A 20,965-nucleotide genomic window follows, 5' to 3' on the forward strand; every position below is an offset into this window, starting at 1 on the left:
TACGCTCCACTGACACAAATCACCAGAAGACCAGCACAACTAATCCAGAGCAATGCAGTTCAATCACACATAATGTTGACTTTATAAAGACAACACACTCTGATAAGTATGATGTGAGGAATCTTTATGTATTCACAGAACAATAGAGGATTTTTGTTTTACCTGTACATGAGGAAGAATAGCGTGCTATAAACCCAATCAGACTTCCACTGCAGCCGACATCAGTGCAGAAAAAAACGTAGAGAAGCTTGATTTTTTAATGTTGTGTATCGTGATCCCAAGAAATGCTTGGGGAAACATTTAATTCAGTGCTCATGGAATCGGGTAGAAAATATCATCTGATAACATATCTACATTAACAATATAGCTTCATCTCAAACACACAAGCTACAATATTCCCTTTTGCATATCAAGATGAAAAGTAAGAGATTATCATTTCGGGAAAAAACATGCTTTGGCGATCTGCCATGACTGTGATATTTTAGAGCTTGCTCTGTTGCTGAAGATATTCTCTTCTTATGGAAATGTATCAGTCACAGTTTCTCTTTTGAACCTGTAGAGGGAGGTCTATGCAAACTCGTCCTCTCTTATAAACACACCGTCAGTAACTTGAGGCAGATCAATCGGACAGTTCTGAACACTTTTGAAAATCTGAGATCAGACAGCACTGAACAGAGGAATGGGTAAAAGTAGTATCTGGAGTTTATTACTTGTAGTTACTATTCATGGTGAGACAATCCATCCTGCTTTAATACTTTGTGTAAATGTCAAACCTTTTTTTCAAGTTTTGTTGATAATGATCAATATTTCTATGACAACAGGAGTTTGGAGTGAGATCAGACTGGAGCAGTCTCCCTCTGAGGTGAAAAGACCTGGAGAGACAGTGAAGATGTCATGTATCATATCTGGGTACAGCATGACCAGCTACAATATCCACTGGATCCGACAGAAACCAGGGAGAGCTCTGGAGTGGATTGGGTGGATGAGTACTGGCGACAATTCTGCTAGCTATGCAAGCTCCTTTCAAAGTCGCTTCAGTATGACAGAAGATGTGCCCAGCAGCACTCAGTTCCTCCAGATCCAGACACTGACAGCAGCAGATTCTGCTGTTTACTTCTGTGCTCGTGATGACACAGTGAGTGAGGACAGTGGAGCAGCTGCACAAAAACCTCCACAGAGAATCAGCAGTGTGATCTCAATCATATCTGTTTTTTCATACCATCATACTAAGAGTTATTGATTTGATTTACCAAGAAAAAGAAGACATGAGACAAGTCTACAGTGTTCACTGAATTACGTTATTTAAACAGACCCAACATAAATCATAGTGCAAGTGTGAAATCCAGTGCAAGCAAGCAGTTGGCAACATTTGGCAATAGTGGCAAGATCGGAAGAATCCTGGCTGGGCAGAGAAAGTAAAATAAATAATTAGAGCCCGACAGATTAATCAGCCAGCCAATAATGTCGGCCGATATTTCGTTTACTATTAAATATAGATATATAGATATTTACTATTGGTATTGGCTAATGTTATTGCAGATATGCGTCGATATCACTGCAGTTATTCACCAGTCAAATCGCCTTTTAGTTGAGTGTCATTGTATTACACTATCAGTTCTCTTTCACCAGCAGAGGGCGCTCTTTGGATTACAACAAGCATTATTACTCCAAAGAGTCAAGTGAAGCACGTCCATGCGCAGTTACTTTTCAGTTCAGTGAGCATCTTGTCTTCATGAAATATCTTTTCCACAAGTGGTATCACTGCATTTGAGGTATAAACAAAATCCCTTCGTATATATCTATATTATCTATCCAGCTCTACAAACAGAAAATACATTTAAGAAAGATATCGGCCAATATATCAGGACCGGGTTTTTTTTCTCTTCCTAATATTGATATCTGTATCGGCCCCGAAAATCACTTATTGCTCAGGTCCTACGAAACATCACAACAACCACAACAGATAATACAGACTTATGGCTACAATGCCAATTATGTGTAATATAAGTGAATATATGATTAAACTTTTATGAATAATTGCAGTCAATCAGGTCTCATATTCTTCTTTTCTCTGTTTACTGTCTGGTCACTGATGGAATTTATTTCCAGTTCCTGTGAGCAGTTTTTTTTAGCTTCTTATTGAACGGACTAAAAGTAAAATTCCTATGACCGTCCTACAAAAGCAAATGAGATGATCTGGAAGAAGATTGTTCTTTTTTTATTCTTTGTAATCTCTTTCACCGCAGGGTGTTTGTCGGGAAAGACGATATACAGCACTCTGCCAAACTCCACACAAATGATTCATAAGTGATGTTTTGATAGTTAAAAGACAGCAGGAGTATTTATTTTATCAGAAAACACAACTTTTCTCCAGCACAGGACAAGATCAGCATAAAGAGAAGATATGCCGTGTTGACAAATATCAAACACAAATGATAAGTTCTTCACTGTCAATTTAAGCTAGCAGAGACGAAGGAAAATCTCCTAAAATGAGGTCAACAGTGAAAGTTTCAGAGTCAACACCCTCAAGTAATTCTCTAAATATCAATAATGCTTTCCCAATCCACTCAACACATATTCGTTGCGGTAAAAAGACTTTCACAATCCTTTCAGATGAAAATATGTTTGCATGTTTTCCCAAACTGATTGTTACAAATCTGACACAGAGTACAGGATCAACTCATTTTATGTTCTTCGTGTCTAACCAGCCTTGAAAACTCCATTCATTTAAAAACACATCTAGTGTAGAGAGATGAAGCAGAATCTACTTTTCATATTTGTTTTTTTCCAAAGCAACAAACATCAGAGAGTAAGTACAACACAAGCAAGGATCTAGAGAAGAGGAAGTAACGTCTGGTTCAGACTGCACCAGTCAAATGATGTTGAAACTGACGTTGAATCTTCATGCTTTTCATTTTTAGATATGTGAGGTGTGGCAATGCAAATGTTCCCTTTTTCCATTGCTTTTAATCTCCCTGCAACTTGAGAACACACCAATCCAACAACCAGATTTACACACATTTTTACAATGACTTTATCCGGGTGTTTAACGTTTCTCATGCTATCAGTTTCTGGTAAATACACACACATATATAGCCTTGTCTTTGTATGTGTCAGGGTTTGTGTGTGGCTCTGTTCTGATCAGTCTGTTTTTCTCCACAGTGGTGCGCAGTCAGACTCTGACTGAGTCTGAACCGGTGGTAAAAAGTCCTGGACAATCCCACAAACTCACCTGTACGTACACAGGAATATCAGATTCCAGCGCTGATATCAGCTGGATCAGACAGGCTGAAGGAAAAGGACTGGAGTGGGTTTCCTTCATTTCTGCTCCGAGTGGAAGCACTAAATATTATTCCACGTCAGTCAAGAATCGCTTTACCATATCAAGAGACAATGATGTGGACCAGGTGTATCTGCACATGAACAGCCTGACAGCTGAAGACTCTGCTGTTTATTATTGTGCCAGAGCCCCACAGTGATACAGGAAGTCAGAGAGCTGTACAAAAACTGCTGCAGATGTTACTGTGTCTGACTAATGACTCACTGAAAGTTATGTAAAAAACAAAGAAAAAAACAACAGTTTTTGTTTAGATTCACCCTTTTTTTAAACACCATGCCCTGACTCCAAGTTATCCTCCACAGATACAAATTGAAGTAGGAATAGTTCTAACACTAAGAAATGGAGAATGGTAACTGGACTTGAGCTTGTATAGCATTTGTATAGTCTTCTGACTACTAGTGCTTTTACACCCAAGGTCAGACCTACACATTCACACACTGATGGTAGAGGCTGCTATGTGAAGTGACCATCAGTGTTAACTCATCCATTCATACACATTCATACGCCACCAAAGAAGCAGCAGTAGCAACTCGGGGTTAAATGTCTTGCCCAAGGACACGTAGGCTATGTAGCTGCAGGAGCTGGGGATCAAACCCTGACCTTTCAGTTGAGAGACAGTCTACTCTACCACTAAGCCACAGCTGCCATACTCATGACTGATCCCTCCAATTGACTTATGGTCTGTGCAAACTTATTACATTTGTAATTCTCATTACAAAATGTTTGATCATTTGTTTTGATATTTAGAAAATAAAATATATTTTTAACAATAGATTCCTAAAATAAAAGATTGTGATGCTTTAGTTTGAGGATTATCATAGATAATTGAAGAATAGGCATCATCTTCTATTCACCATCATCTGAATTCTTGTTTCTCAAATATTCAGATTAATATGCATACATAAGCCAAAGTATCACAATGATTCATTATGATAAATTATCAATTATAAGATAAAGAAAATTATAGAATTTAAGTTCAGTGTGATTGTTACCCACTGCTAATAATAAACGTTTCCTGACGCTCCATACAGGAAACAGTGTTTAGTTTTTGTATGAGGCTTTATCACAGTGCTACGTGGGGCACTGTGATATACAGCTGTACAAAAACCTGAGAGCAACAATCTTAAACTATCCTATTTTAAAGATGGACAAAAGGGGACTGGACAAAATATCTCACATTGAACTATAAGGAAACTAATGTGTAATGGTTTTTATAAGCAGATTTTTAGGTAAAAGTTGTTTATTTAGTAGTTTGAAGTCGTAGGTAGTTCATGTATGTAAATGTTATTCTTAGTAAATCTCAACTTTAAAAAGAGTCAAAGACTCAACATGAACATACACTTATAGGGGGACACTAGAGTTTCCTACAGATCAGGACTTGGTGGTTTTCAAACCTTTAATAAGGTGTTTTTCTGGTTCTTCAGGTTTTTGTTGAAGCATTGAGTTGAGATGTATCACTGTGCTTACTTTGACTACTGGGGTCAAGGGACTGCAGTCACTGTTAATTCAGGTAAGTCACTTTAAAACCTTATTTTTAGTGATTACTATATTTATCTTTTTTTAACTGATTTTTGATGCTTGAGAAGTTGGACCCGGTCGTAATGTTTAGGTTTACAAATAGCAGAATCAGAAAGCAGAGACAGTTGGTTGGTAATGCAGCTGTTTCCTTGAAAGCATTAGAAAACGGCTTTCTTGGCATTACAACTCTATGCAGGACAGGGTTTTAAGTAAACATGACTTTGTCTGGATTTTAACTGCTGCTGGGGAGGACCTCAGAATTTTTTCCCCACATTAATATTCACCAACTTTTAATTTTGTGGATATTCACAAGACCTCATACTGTGTGATGAGAGGTAAGACTACCGTTGAGCTGAGATATATTTAAGTTTTCTGTGTGAAAGGTCTCTGTGTGAAAGTATAAAATAAATATAAAGTAAATCGCAGGAAAATTGACCTTCATGGGACTTTATTTTCGCAATGAAGATGAAATTGTTGACCGTTGATATTGAGAGCATAGCTCATGAAATAACTTTCTCCCACAAATTGGCAACTATTAAACAATAGGCTTACATAAATATTCTAAATACTCATTTAATACATGATATATACAAATTATATTATTATCATGACATCTTAAGGTTTTGCTTATGTGAGGTTCTTTCATTAGTATGTTCACCTCCAATCCGTTGACTGGTGTTGACCAGACAAACAAAAATAAGATGAATGTTAGATTTTCTCATATTGTTTTCAAAATATTGTCTTATATTTGTTTACTGTGCAAGCTGGCTAAATAAATTCAAAAAGTTGAAAGGTGTGAGGATTTCTGGAATCAACGTTATCTACATTTTTATTTAATCAGTAACCGTTTCTTTATTAAGTACAATTTAAATATATATATATATTATTCAAACATTTGTTTCTGACAAGGATACAGGTTTAAGGAATGGGTTTTCATAATACCTCCATTTTCCGTCTATTAAAGACAATCTGGTATCCACGATTATGTGAGTTTTAATAAAGATGGAAAATTAATTTTTAATACTTTATAGACTGAATAAATAAAATATCGGGGGGAAAAATTGCCGCTTAAAACTAAACATCAAAATAATGTAAAACAATGAGATAGTTATGAGATAGGGGCGGGCAGTAGCTCAGTCTGTAGGGACTTTGGTTGGGAAGCGGAGGGTCAGCAGCTCATTCCCCCTCACTCTGACTATTTGATTGATTGATCTAACATAGAGCACTTTGGGTCTGCCTTTTGTTATTCTGTCATTAAAATATAAAATCTATTTTGTTTACATTTAAAAAAGGCAGTTGTGATAATAATCAGTAATTTCTATTAATTTGGCTTTATAAAATCTTTTCTAAAGGAACTGCACCGACTCTGTTCCCTGTGGTTCAATGCGGCTCTGGGACTGGAAATCAAATCACTGTTGGTTGTCTGGCTCATGACTTCATCCCAAAGAGTACTTTCCAGTGGACGGATGACAGCGGGACCAGTTTACCTTCTGTACAACATCCTGCAACTGTCAGTGACAACAAATTCACAGGTCTTAGTCTGGCCCAAGTGTCCAAATCTGACTGGGGTTCAAGGAAATCTTTTAACTGTTCTATGACGTATCCTGGAGGATCCAAAAGTGTCAACTTGCAAGGTGATTTTTAACCTTTTATTTCATCCATATACATTTTCTTGTTTTTAGCATTTATTTATTTAAGTTTTACATTTAGCCCCAAGATTCTAATATAATGTATTTCTGATGAAATCTAAAAATATTTCCCTCTCTCCTTCCTTTCCCACCTACAAATTGAAAAGACAACACACTCCCTCCAAAGATAACGTTGGTATCGGTGCCAAGAGAAGACATTCGGGCTCTGATGTGTTCAATTTATGATTTTTACCCCGAAAAATTGACAGTAAAATGGAAGAAAAATGAAATAGAAGAAACTGGCTTCACTACTTGGCCCCCCAAATCCTTCAGGAACACGTTTTCAGCTGTCACTGTTCTGAATGTGAAGAACACAGACTGGGAGAGTAAAGCCGTGTACACATGTGAGGTGACACACAAAGGCAAATTATATATGAAGAAGGCCTCAAAAGGTACAAGTCTAATACAATGCTATCCTAATACTGCTGTTTATTTATTACAACTAAACTGTAAACAATAATACAGTATCAAGGTGATACGAGATAAATTCCTCTAACTCTCTTTTTTTGTAGCTGCTGTCACATTGGCCCTTAACCAACCAAGTCCCAAAGAATTGTTCAACAACAACCAGGCAAAGTTGGACTGTATCGTTTCTGGACAAGACAGTAGTGTTGTAAACGACATGAGAATAACTTGGCAAATTAATGAACACAATGTGTCTGATGGCATTACTTCGACGCCAAATTCCAGAAATGGTCAACACAGCAAAATCAGTACGTTGACTCGGAGTCTCTCAGAGTGGCAGACAGTCAACAAAGTGAGATGTTCTGCCATGAGAGACAATATGACACCAGTAATTCAAGACCTGACTGTCCATAAAGGAGGTACAGTATGTTACTTACGCGTGAATATAAATCCTGTAAATGAACGTCCTTCTCTAAATCAAATGTCTCTTTCAGATTGGAAGAAAACAAAAGTGACCGTCCACGTCCTCCCAGAGGAGGAAATCAGCAAAGGAAACGAGGTCACTCTAGTGTGCCTGGTCTCCAGTCTTGAACAGCAGGATTACTACATCGCCTGGTCTGAGTACATTGGACAAAAGACTGGAAACTATGTTGATGGCATTAACTTCCCACCTCAGAAGACCCAACAAGGCTACTCAGTAACAAGTGTTTACTACACAACCAAGGACAAGTGGAACAACCACATGTACACGTGCAACGTCTGGCCTGCTGGCAGCAATAGTTCCATGAATCCACAGGCAGTGTCTAAGGCCCAGGGTAACTCCTTAGAATGTGACAGAATGTGACATACAGAAGACTTAGCTCTAAATGTTGTTTTTTTTAGTGCTCATGTGTTCTGCTGTCTGTGTTTGCAAACCGTGTGATGTTAAAACGTGCACCCTGTGATGTCACCAGTGTCTGTCATTGTAAAAAACAACATCCATGTCTCAATTTTGTTCTGTTTGTCATAAAATGATGTTTTAATCTGTCTTTGTCAAGTGATCTAACAGCCTGATATGTGTGCTGAGTGTTTCAAATAAATGTTGCATTGAGAAAAAGTTTGTTACATATTCATGAATGAATTATAACATCAAACAAATTGAAGAACAAGCACAAAACAGCAAGGGATTTTATGTTGCTGTTTCACTATGCAACATGAGAAATTACCATAAAACATGTCAAAGAGAGAGAAACACTCGTGTATATGCACTATTCCATAACGTACAAAGACTATGTTAAGATACACAGACACACACACAGACACCTCTCATCTAACCACCTCTTATATTTTCCTTCAGAGTCAAAAGTGAGTGGGGGTGAATACAATATACATGATGCCGTTGAAGAGGATGAGTTCAGCAGCTTGTGGTCCACAGCCGCCTCTTTCATATTCCTCTTCATAGCCTCTCTCTTCTACAGCATGATAATCAGCCTAGTCAAGGTAAACGTAAAGGCTTTTTCTGCACATTAGTTTTACTGAGTTATACAGTATGTTGTATTATAGTTTTACTATCATTGGAAGGTATGAAATCAATGTCAGTGATGTAAGCGATATAAATACTACTTACAAACTCATGAGCATCATTTTTTCTGCGGGTGTAAAAACTTCTTCAGATCTTCACAGACCAGAATGTGTAGGATATGAAAAGACACGACACAGTTAGATGAATCTATTTGTACATGTGATGGATTGCAAACCCTTCTGGTTCAGATGTATTTCAAATGAATCTACCCGTTAAGCTAAAGGAAATTTGACATGTTTAAAAAAAAAAGGCTGTGAAGTTTACCTTCTGAGTGGAGAATTTAATGTGGTTGATTGAACTAATTCAAAGGTAGATTACTTTAAAATGCAAAAAAGGCCTGTGTCCATTAACGCCTATTTTATTTGTACTGGCAGCGTTCACAACCTCAATTTCAGAGCTTCTCTCACTGAGCTCTCACGACGCTCACTGTTGCTAGGCTCAAGGCACTACTGCGTCTGTCTGTAGTGACCATAAGGTCTGTTTTAAAATGCTTTGTATGTCTAATATGAACTTTGATTCAAGAAAATATCACCAAGGAAACGTAAAAATGCTGTAAATGAATCATATTCTTGCACAAGCAGCAGACTTTTCAAATCACGCCTCTGTTCAGCAATGTGTCATTGACAAGTTAAATGAATGTATTTTTTAATATTGTTTTCCTTTATTTTTCAGATAAGGAGTCAATAAGGGATGGAACGGATGCACAACACAGACAAGCAAATTTGTGATTTTTGGTATTTCATTTTAATCTAGTTTTAAAAACATGAACATAATCCACAAACTACTGTATATTGTAATTTCAAAAATGTCATATATGATGTTTTCTGTAACCTAAACCCATGGTTCTCATGTCTTTACATTTCAGGGAAACTTGTACATAATGTGTGTGTGTGTGTGTGTGTGTGTGTGTGTGTGTGTGTGTGTGTGTGTGACTGGTTGATTTGTATTTTGCTGTTGCCATCATCTGCCCAGGGACAACAGATGGAAATTAGCTAGCTAGCTAAATCTGGTACAAAGCATCTCTTCTCTTCTGAGACTAATGTTTTTTTTTGTACACTGTCCCTGATTCAAATAAATGATTATATATAAATATATATATATATCTCATGCGCCTTTTTAAAAAAAACATCCCACTTTAAGAATAGGGGGATAGCATTTTGATACAGGCAACACAAAATAAAATGTCTAATTTTGTTGTGTCAGTAAGTAATGTTGAGTATTTTAGTTCAAATAAATGGTACTTATTGCTTAAAATGAGGATGGACAATGTTTTACCTCACCATAATAGGCCCACCAGTGCGGCTAGGCCCCAGAAAGCTTTCCCTTTTCCCCTCATTATGGGCGGCATTGACTACAAATGATGGTGGGCCTGTGTTGAAAAGCTTTTGAGGAATCGAAGAACATCAAAAATAACTCCACATCAAGTCGATCTTTGCAAATGTCTTTTATCAGTTAAGCTCAGATGGGTTTTCTAGTTTCCTGGCCTTGCTAAAAATATCATCTTTAGAGAGTCACTTCCCCCTTCTCTGTGCACCTCTGGGACCACACCTGTGGCACTGAAACTTTGTAGAAACTGTCTGAGCTACAAATAAACTTCCTCAAGTGAGAGACTCGTATGCCACTGCATACATTTGCAAACCAGTTTGTATCCAAGCATGAAGAAGCAAACATGCACACTGTAGACACCGCCCACCAGCACAACTCTACAGAAAAGTGTTGGCGGCTGTGGCTCATTTGGTCGAGTCGATCGTCTCTAAACAAGAAGGTGGGGGGTTCCATCACCAGCTCCTGCAGCTACATGTCTGATGTGTCCCTGGGCAAGACACTTAACACCAAGTTGCGCCCGCTGCTTCGTTGGTGGTGTGTGAATGTGTATGAATGGGATTAGTTACTGATGGACATCAGTACCATCAGTGTGTGAATGTGTAGGTGTGACCTGCGGTGTAAAAGCGCTTATAGCTTATATCAACCCTCGTTGTTTTTTATCTCTTCTTATTGTTTCTTTCTCTTTTAGTTGTTAATTTATCTTCTTACATTCTTTTTGAAAACTGAACAAGGATGCAATCTACAAAAAAAAGTAATTTAGTTTAAGGCTGGTAACATGAGATAACATTAACTGACAAAACTTTCATTTTCTTTTTAACAAATTCCTTTAATTTCCTCTGATTGCTAAACACAGGGTTACTAAGAATTGGTTGATAAAATGACCTCCAAGCCATTTCTACATTTCTATTTATCATTCTCCCTTTATTTACCAGTCATTTTCTTCATATGTAATGTGTCATCTTTTGTTTATTAGAGTCACTTCAAAAATTCTTTATTAAAGCAAGTTGATGAAGAGTTTGACTTGAAAAGAAGTGTGCAATAATGTCAGCTTGTTGAAATAAAAGGGAACATTTTAGATACGTCAGACTTTATCCTTTTCACAGCACGGTTTCTGTCCAACAGACAATTCCAACCAAAGAACAGTTTCTACACAAAACAAACAATGTCAAACATCAATCAAAAGTTCACACTGTGGCTTGTTCAGTGAGGCCTTTTGTTCAGGGCATCTTTAACAGCAGGGATCAGGCTTTTCCAAAGGCAAGCCGTTCTGCACCTCAGTGCTCTGTACCTCCGACCCGAGGGAAGTGGGTTGAGGTTGGTGTTTAGTGGATATGTGATGTCCTGTTGTACTGAAGTTGCAATGCGTGTTATGGCCCCTGTTGTTGAGTTCTGTTAGGCTGGGTTTGGGGAGATTATTCTGGCAGCTGTGGCTGTGATGCTTCACGTGCATGCTGCCTTATAAAGTTGACCAAAGTAAGCAAAGACTGCCATCTAGTGGCAAACACATAAAATGATCTGTTGTCTTGATGCAGTTAACCTAAAAAGGTCAAAGGTATTCAAACCACCACTATGTGAGATCTTGTAACATTGTGTGACATTTTTAGATTTGACACATTCATGGGACTTTATAGTAAGTATAAAAACATTAAAAAGACATGTTGTGCAAAAAGCAGTTTAGGCAGAAGGCACAGAGCAAGAAAATATTCCAAACTGAACTGCAGCAACTCGATTCTTCTGTTATAAAATATTCAGCTTTTGATAAAAGTTAGGGTCCACCTTTTTCTTGATGAATCTCCTTAAAAAACAGGCTTTAAGAAAATGAACACAATGAAGTTTGAAATATTAGATTAAACAAGCAGAGAATTGCTCACTCCTCTATTTTTTTAATATGTTAAGCGATCTATTTTTACTATCTATTTAATTTCTCTTAAATTGTTTATTTTCCTTCGTCTACTGCAAACTGCCTGTAGTTGCTGATTTTTTTATTCTGTGTAATTGTTCAATATAACTTGGAATTTGCAATTGGATGGAGTCCAAGGAAAATTTCCCCAAGTATATCTTGTGTTATCTTATTACATAACATAAGTGTTCATGTAGAAGATTTTGCTCTGACTTGACATTCCATTGACCAATCAAAGTCAGCATATGTCCCTTATTAAATCTAATTCAGTTTAATACATTGCCCTGCGATATAATCCTTGGTTTTCTACAGACCCTGTGCCACTGCGTAAATTGCTGTGAAAATAAAGCATTCATGTTGTATGTCTTTACTTTTTATTATATTCTGTTCCCCCATGTAGGTGTGTTTCATGTATCAATTTTCAATCACCTAACATGTTTAATTTTAGTTTTATGAAAATACTTTAGTGTGTGCACGGTCACATTCTGAGGTTAAAAACATATTTGATAAATTATTTTGCTGTTCTTTTTAAACTACTTGACTCTTCATTAATGATTGACTTAGTTCAATTATCTTTCCTAATAATTTCAGTTTTCTGGTGTATTTTAAGGAGGTGTTCGCATATCCATCTATCCATCTATTTTTCAGTTTTCAGGGATAAAATCCACGTGTCTTTGCTGGCAAAGTAGTGTGCAGATATTCACTATGATAAGAACTGATCACGTTTCATTCTCTGGCAGTTTTAACGTTCAGAATTAAATAGTTATCCCTAACATTGAGAAATGTAATTTAATGAAAAGCACAATGGTAATAAAAATCCTTATAATAGTTTTGCATTATTTGAAAGATTAGAACCAGAGCGGTTGCTTTGTGTACTGCAGTAAAGGATGAGGCAGCCACCCTGTGTCTTGAAGGTTTTTGTGTTGCGGTGTTTCACTGTGTACACTGGGGGCCACAGTGTTTCACACCAATACAAAAACCTCTCAACAGACACAAACAGTCTTTTTCTTGTAAAAAGAATGATGTATTTAAAGACCATATATAACCCTGAGAGGCTTTGGCTTCAGCAAAATACAGTCATCCTACAGAATGAAAAAAAAAAGAAGAAATATATCCTTACAAGTCTAAATGAACAGCTAAATGATGCTTAAGGTAAGTGATAACACATGATGAAATTTAAAAACTAGATCAGAAGAAAATGTGCATGGTGTATATGGAGAAAGTGAGTCTGCAGGGTGGAGTTTTTGAACTGAGTCATATTTAAAAAAACCTATATAAAAACCTATCTTAAACCTATATTCATATTTAATCTTTGTGATTGTTAACGCTTTATTTGAGTGATCTTTACGTTTTCATTTTTAATGTCTCTTTTTCCGTTTGTCATGATGCTCTGCATGTCGTGTGTGAAGCACCTTGAACGGCCTTATTGCTGAAATGTGCGTGTACAGAATATAACAACTGGCCGAGCAGCTGTCCAGGTAAAGCATAAAGTGAGTACCCTGAACGTCTTAACAGAGTTTTATCCAAAAACATTAAATTGTTGAATTGAGAATTTGATGCCAGAACTAATGTTAGGTATATAGACGGACCACAAGACAAACATTCCCATCACTGCAGCCATGCCCCTAATCAGGCATAAAAGAGAAACATAGAATCATTTGGTTCAAAGAGTATACTAAAATTTCTAGATTGCTCCTGATGCTTAAATTGAATGAATTGGAAAAAAGAAGAACTAACAATGCAAAATATCAGACACAGGTTTTTGTATGAGTGTGTGGCACTGTGTATGGGGGGAGCCACAGTGACTTACAGTAATACAAAAACCTGTTCATGCACGGAGTTGAAGCACAGAAGTGATACTCAGGAGAGGACGGGAAAAACAAATTGTGTGTGTAAATCCAAAAACAGAGCATCTTAGACGAGCCTTCTTTCCCACTGTCAATTAGTATCAACAAAGATCATTTTCACATACTGACTAGCAATTTGACAACTCCTTTGCGTAGTGTTGTACTACTTGAAATTGGTCTTGGTCTCAAGACTGGTCTCAAGACCACTTTTTTGAAGATTTCTATCTCATCTCGGAATCAAAATATTTTTAATTCGGCCATGTCTCGGTCTCAGACTCGGCGGTCTCCAGATTTTAAATATAAGAACAGTCAAGACCACCACTGATAGGCTTCTTTCTCACGTCATTACTGTTATTAGAAGGAAAGCATAGGGTTAGGGCTGAAATGACTGACATCACAGCACAAAAAAACAAACCACACACACACACATCTAACATATCAACATCCAAAGTGCAATCAAAGAGTCCTGAGTGAGTGAAGCTTGTAAGCCATAACAAAAGATGCATGACAGATTAGCAATAAATAATGCTAAAAGAAAATCTACAGTTGGAAAATAATAAACATTTAAGTTAACATGTGGGATATCTTAAAAACATGATAAATAGGTGAATGAATAGGTTTAAGAAAGGTTAAAAAGAGTGTGTTTAAAAAAAAAAAAAGATCAGCCTTTCATGAGTCTAATGGATGTGGGCACAAAGCTTGACATGGCTCTCTCAGTACTGAAGGTGAGAGATCAGTCAGAGGGAAGAAGGTTGTAGAGATTGTAAAGTGTGCTGTCTGAGGCTATGTGTTGTCCCTTTAGTTTTGTCCTGCCGGTTAGTGGTTCCTGCTTCTGTTCGATTATTTTACAGCTCATTGTCATGATTCTGTTTAATGGAATTCGATGAATTTTAGACAGGGACCCAAAGCAGGTTGTGATATTAAAAGTTAAAACTGATTCAGTAAAACATTTGCAGAATGCGCTTATCTTGTTTAAAAAACGTGAAAAGTTCTACTGTTAAATTGTTAGAATTTGTTTGACGGGATGTCCAGTGTGCAGAGCGCAGTTTTTGTATGGAGCTATTTCACAGTGTACTATATAGCAGCGGCCACAGTGATATATCCAATGACAAAAACCTCCATCAGCAGAGAGACTCATAAAATGCTGTCACTCAAACAAGTACGTAGGTGACACTTCATTCTGAAGCCTACACTAATCTAACAAATCTACTCTCAGGAAAAATTGACAATTATGTGTTCTTAGACAAATGCACGTGTGAAAGTGTAAATTTCTATCATAATGTTGTGGTTTAACATAAAAAGGAACCGTCATAAAGTAGATACTCCTGTACAAACATTACAAACCATGCAGCCTATGAGGCTAAGGTTTTTGTACGAGTATGAAGCAACGTGTATGGGGTGGACCCACAGTGATATGTAGTCGTACAAAAACCTATTCTCAACTAAACAGAAGCACACAGACACCTTGTCTGCAGAAAAGGAGAAGGTATTCATAAATCAAGGCCAGGCACATTTCCTTGGGCAATTCTTCCGCAAGAATAAGATAACCCTATGACAAACTTTATAAAAAAATGAAAAGAGAAAGGGGAAATTTACAAACCAACTGCCAAACATGCAAAGTATGCCAGAGCAATAATGTTATTCACAAAAGGATGGGCGTCTTTTGTCCGTGGTTTTAGCCCTCTACACATTTAAGTTTAATACATTTGTTTTTTTACTCTTTTCCACTTTTACAATTCTTATCAAAAACAGTTCATTAGGATATTTCAACCTGCTGATCCCTTTTTAAATCATCATGTAAAAAAACTTCAAACTTAAAGTTAAAGCATTTCTGTGCTGTGACAGCCAGTGTACAGAGTGTAGTTTTTTGTATGGTGTTATATCACAGTGTGATATGACGGCCACAGTGATAAATCCCATGACAAAAACGTCTTTCCAAGCAGATGAAAATGAAACCAGATGGTCAGACAGCTTCCTGCTACATAAAGAAACCGTTATACACTGAACGGAGGAAGGCATTCACAAAAGCAGCCGAGGCCACTGTCCAAGTTTGTAAGCCACTGAATAAATGGTGATAATTAACGAGACAAAGTATTTTGTTGTCATATGCACAAAGCACAGAATAACTGTGCCAAATGTGCAAGTGTGATTAACAGAGGAGATCCATCTTCCTCAGCAGCTACCGTCAGCACACATAGATCCAGCTCTGGAAAGTGTTTGTTTAGTGTGTCTTTTAGTTCAGCATTTTAGCATGCAAAAACTTGCTAGTTAATGCATAACAAAATGTGCAGGTCTTGCATATTTGGATATTTGTTTCAGGTAAGAAGTCATGTGTTGCCTGAGTTATGAGTTATTACGCTGCTCAAATTCTAATGTTGGTCTGGCTTTTGTTTTTGTTCTTTTACTGTTGGGGTTTTGTTTTTGTTGGTCAGGTGTCTCTTCCATAGGTTGCATTTTTGTTGTGATGTTTTGTTGTGATTGAGTTATTATGTGTTGTAATGTTTGCACTTTGTATTTTTTTTTGCCCATCACCAATGGTCTTTCTCTGTGGACCCTTAGTACCTGGACCAAATTTCAATACAATCGGTTTGAATTTCACGGAGTGCAAAAAACATCACCTTCCTGGTTCCACAACAAGCAAAGCTAGAAGTAAGGTAAATGTGTGAAGTGAAGTTGTGATTAATTTTTATTTTAAAGAAATCTGAAACTATAAGGTTCAAAAGATAGAATAAAAATAAACTAGTGCCAAAGTGTTATTCAATTAAATCTGGGTTTGACTGCAAGAAGTGGGACGGAGATAAGGTACATAACACTTACCACAAACTGTATTGGACAAAGGTTTTTGTATGAGTGTGTGACACTGTGTACCGGGGGGCACAGTGATAACTTGTAATACAAAAACCTGTCTATACTGAATGGTCTCCAAGGAAAAGGAAAAGGAGAAGATATTTACAAATCCAGGCCCATATTTTTCAGACCCTGAAGAACAGAAATATTTAATCAAATAGTGGAAAATTGCAGTAATGTGGAATAATTGTGTTATTTTTCAAACTTTATTCTAAAAGTTAGTGTTGAAGTACTCCGAATCGATATTGGTCTCAAGAACGGTGTCGAGACCACTTTTTGAAGGTCTCAGTCTCGTCTCGGATTCAAAAGCATTTTTAATATGTCTTATCTCGGTATCGGGCTGCGCGGACTCCAGATTTTAAATCAAGACCGGTCTCAAGACAACTTTTGGAAGATCTCGGTCTTGTCTCGGAATCAAAACCATTTTGATTCAGTCTTGTCTTTGACTTTGTCTTGTCTAGGTCTCGGGGACTTTAAATAAAGCCCACCACTGATAGGATATGTTTCCACATCATTACTGGGATAAGAAGGAAAACACCTCTTTCTAAAAGAACTAAAATGTGTCAAGTCATTCATGATTTGATTTTCATACCCCGGTTACAGCCGCAACCTTCCCAGTGTTACTGTCTAAGTGAGTGACACGCCCCCTGCACACAAGATGATGATTTTTCTGAGATATTTATGGTCTGGTCTCGGTCTCGCCCTGCCTTGGTCTTGGTCTTGATTCAGTCTCGATCCCAAAATGTCTTAGTCTTGGTCTCGGAGTGCTTCGGTCCTGGGTGTGTCTTGGTTTCGCTTAGTGGGGTCTTGAATACAACACTACTAAAAACCCTAAGTAAAGCGATATCTTTCTCAAACTTTTATCAGCAAATTAAATCAACTTTAAATCCCAAAACAATCGAATAGACAGTCAAGTCAGCAGATCATTCTCATTATCATACATACATACTTAATGTTGGTTTTAATTTTAAGCAAATGTTCAAACATTAAGGATCCAATAACTGTTATATCACATACTATTTGTTATCAAACACTTATAATGCACTTTAAAAGAAAACTCACACATTCTGAAATTCAAATTATAAACGAGACACACAATCAAACCGATTTTGGAAATTGAAGCAAGCTTTGGATGGTTCATAAGTAAAACACAGGAAACCTCCACCACAGCAGGTGCTTCCTCATCCAGCTACTGAACGGAAACTTTGGACCGAAAGCCAAAAGCTCAGACATGAGCACTGATGATGCCTGATATTTTTAATATGAGAAACATAAGCCAGAGAATTGGTATGTGTTTATTTTTAAAGTGACAATATTTTTTTTGTTTTTAAACTTAACTTTCATGGTCACCATTGCTTTCATAATAATAATAATACTTAATTTGTGTATTTACTTTTCAATACAGGTAACCAATTGAGACAATAAAAGCATACAGAATATTAAAGCAACATAGTAAAACAAACAGACATCAAAAGCAGACTAATAGGATAAAAGATTCAAAATGAAATCACAGGGTTTAAGTGATTTTGTAAAAGCATGTCTTTAGTAGAGAAATAAAACGAGGAACTGGTTCTGTAAATTTGATCTCTTCTGGCAGGCTGTTCCAAAGTCTGGTGGGCTCTGACAGCAAAATCAAAAGTCATGACTAATTTCATCAAAGATTGGAAACTGTTGACATCTAAAAGTCCGCTAAAAGTTGAAAAAGTCACTTAAGTCCTGTAGACTGAGAGAGGATCAGCAAATCTGCATTACCCCTGATAACGCCACAAACAACATCAGAGCGCTTGAACTGAGTGTCAGAACAGGGTTACATGTTCTGTCCAACATCTTGACAAGCCTTCCCCTAAACCATGTGAAAAGAAGTGCTTTTGATGTGAACACAGGCGCTTCACAAGTTGCTAACTTGATTGCAAATAATGCAACTGAGGGAAAATAAAGTTGTGGTTGGACGTTATGGCTAAACGTAGATGTAGTCAAGACCACACTAACCAAGACCAAGAGAGCCAAAGACCAGAGTGCTCAGAGACCGAGACAGGACCAAGTAATTAAGGGATCGAGACCGAGTCAAGAACAAGACCAAGACAGGGCAAAACAAGACCAAGATCATAAATATCACAAATCATCATCTTGTGTGCAGGGGGCGTGTCACTCACTTAGACCGTAACAACAGGAAGGTTGCCGCTAAGTGAGTGACTTATTGCAAGAGGCGTTTTTCTTCTAATCACAGTAATGACGTGGAAAAATAGCCTATCAGTGGTGGTCTTGGCAAGTCTTGATTTACAATCCGAAGTCTGCCCAGCCTGAGACCAAGACATGACCAGGGTTGGGAAGTAACGGATTACATGTAACGGCGTTACGTATTTAAAATACAAAATAAGAGTAACTGTATTCCGTTATAGTTACAGTTTAAATTGGTGTATTCTGAATACAGTTACTTTCTCAAAAAAAGGATTACTTGTAGGGATTACTTTACGGAACTACATGCAGGTTGCACTGTGCGGATGCAGAAGCAGGTGGCATTATGTGCGCAGGTACGCTGCAAGTCAATGCGTGATAGCACTTTCCACACAACCGAATGACAATGGCAGAGGATGAGAAAAACGACCCGGAGGAAGACAAAAATGCATTTTTGGCATGGAAATTCAGAGAACATTTTACCTACAAACCTGGTCAAGAAGGCCGCAACATCACAGTGCAGTGCAAGCTTTGCTTACCGTCAACGAAGCTGCTTTCAGCATTGTGGGACTCCACGTCTAATTTGAAGAAGCATCTTGAGGTAAGTTGGCTAACTAGCATTAACGGAGAAATGACCCCGGCAGCTATTAATCCAGCTCTGCCGGCTGAGAGTGCTCACATGCGGGGAAAGAAAGGAGGGTTAATGTCCGCCGGCTCGCATGTTGCTTGTCCTACACTCACAGCGCATCAACAAAGCGTTCCAGAGCACGAAAGGGTCAATAACCAGAAAACTCCATGGGATTCATACAGTATGCACGACAGCAGATATATGGACTGCCCACCATAGGAGTTTTTTAGGGATCACTTGTCACTGGATTGAGCCAGAGACATTGGAGAGGAAATCGGCAGCGTTGGCATGTGAAAGAATAAGCGGACGCCACACATACGATGTCATTGCAACAAAAATTAGCGAGATACATGGTGCGTTTCAAATCCAGGGCAAAGTCACAGCAACAGTGACTGACAATGGAAGCAATTTTGTCAAAGCTTTCAGAGAATATGGAGCATCGGATGTAGAAGAGGACACAGATGATGTGCAATTTGCAGATGTTGCTGCAATTCTTGACGAGGTCCAGGAGGAGCAAGATGAGAACTTTTATTTACCCCCACACCAGCGATGCGCAGCTCACACTCTTAACCTGATCGCCACAAATGATCTGGATAAGGCTGCATCACAAGGTCCCACACGGAAATTGTACAGAAGTGCCACGTCAAAATGTTCTGCCATTTGGAACAAAGCTCACCGCTCACCAGGTGCAGCTGAAGTGATTGAAGACATTGCCAACATGAGGTGTGTTGTCCCCTCTGTGACCAGATGGATCTCAGAGTATCAAGCTATTGAAAAGGTAATGAGTCTCACCGAAGCCCAGCTCATTGAAGTCTGTGACCGTCTCAATGTGGCCAAACTACACCCTCAAGAGGTTGTGTTTTTGAAGGAGTACACTGCAGTTCTGAAACCACTCGCCTAGTCAATCGACCTTCTCCAGGGCGAAAAGAACTGTTTGCTTGGCTTTTTGATACCCACAATTCTCAGCCTGAAGGGAAAATTAATGGAGAAAGTTACACAGGTACAGTTCTCTGCGCATATAATCATGGCAGTCATCAAAGCCATAGATTCACTCTACGATTCTTTTGGCTTCTTGTCATTTAAGTGCAAAAAGAGTAATGTACAAAAAAAGCCATTTCCTCCACCACATTACCTAGTGCATATATTGTCCTCACAATTACCGTCACAGACTACACCTACAGGCATGTAAACTAGATATGAAGCTGCACTTAAATATTGCCTGTACACATAAGAGTGTTAAGCTTTCTGAGATATACACTGGCCTTCAAAGTCACTTTTTTGTTTTTTTGAGATTTATGTTTGGGCTTTTTGTGCCTTTAATTGAGAGATAGGACAGTGGATAGAGTTGGAAACCAGGGAGAGAGAGAGAGTGGGGAATGACATGCAGGAAAGGAGCCGCAGGCTGGACTTGAACCCGGGCTGCCCGCTTGAGACCACAGCCTCCATACATGGGGCACGCGCCCTAACCACTGAGCCACCAGCGCCCCAAGTCACCTTTTGACCATGCATAATGTGTTTGCTGTGAGTTCACGAAGTGGATGATTGCACCCTGTATTGTTCTCAATGCAATTTACAATTTTTATTTTATGCACATTTAAAGCATGTTTTTGCTTTGTTATACACCTGCTTGTTAAAGCAGCCATGTTGCACTTTAATTTCCCTAATTTCTGAGCTGAGGAAATTAATAAAGGTAAAGGAAATTGAATGGATGACATTTTTCTTTAAGTTGC

General features: G+C 38.0%; 1 protein-coding gene and 1 gene segment (V, D, J or C); both read left to right on the forward strand.

Annotated features, from left to right (window-relative positions):
- Positions 1-20,965, forward strand: part of LOC109980080 (uncharacterized) — a 219,568-nt gene that overhangs the window by 181,962 nt on the left and 16,641 nt on the right. The window lies entirely within an intron of this gene.
- Positions 582-8,228, forward strand: LOC110003868 (immunoglobulin gamma-1 heavy chain-like). The segment is given in 7 exon segments: positions 582-728; positions 822-1,135; positions 4,790-4,850; positions 6,211-6,492; positions 6,654-6,938; positions 7,059-7,370; positions 7,446-8,228. Coding segments are annotated over 7 exon segments (1,653 nt in total).

Source organism: Labrus bergylta, chromosome 16 (genome assembly GCF_963930695.1).
Source record: "Labrus bergylta chromosome 16, fLabBer1.1, whole genome shotgun sequence".
Taxonomy (NCBI): Eukaryota; Metazoa; Chordata; class Actinopteri; order Labriformes; family Labridae; genus Labrus; species Labrus bergylta.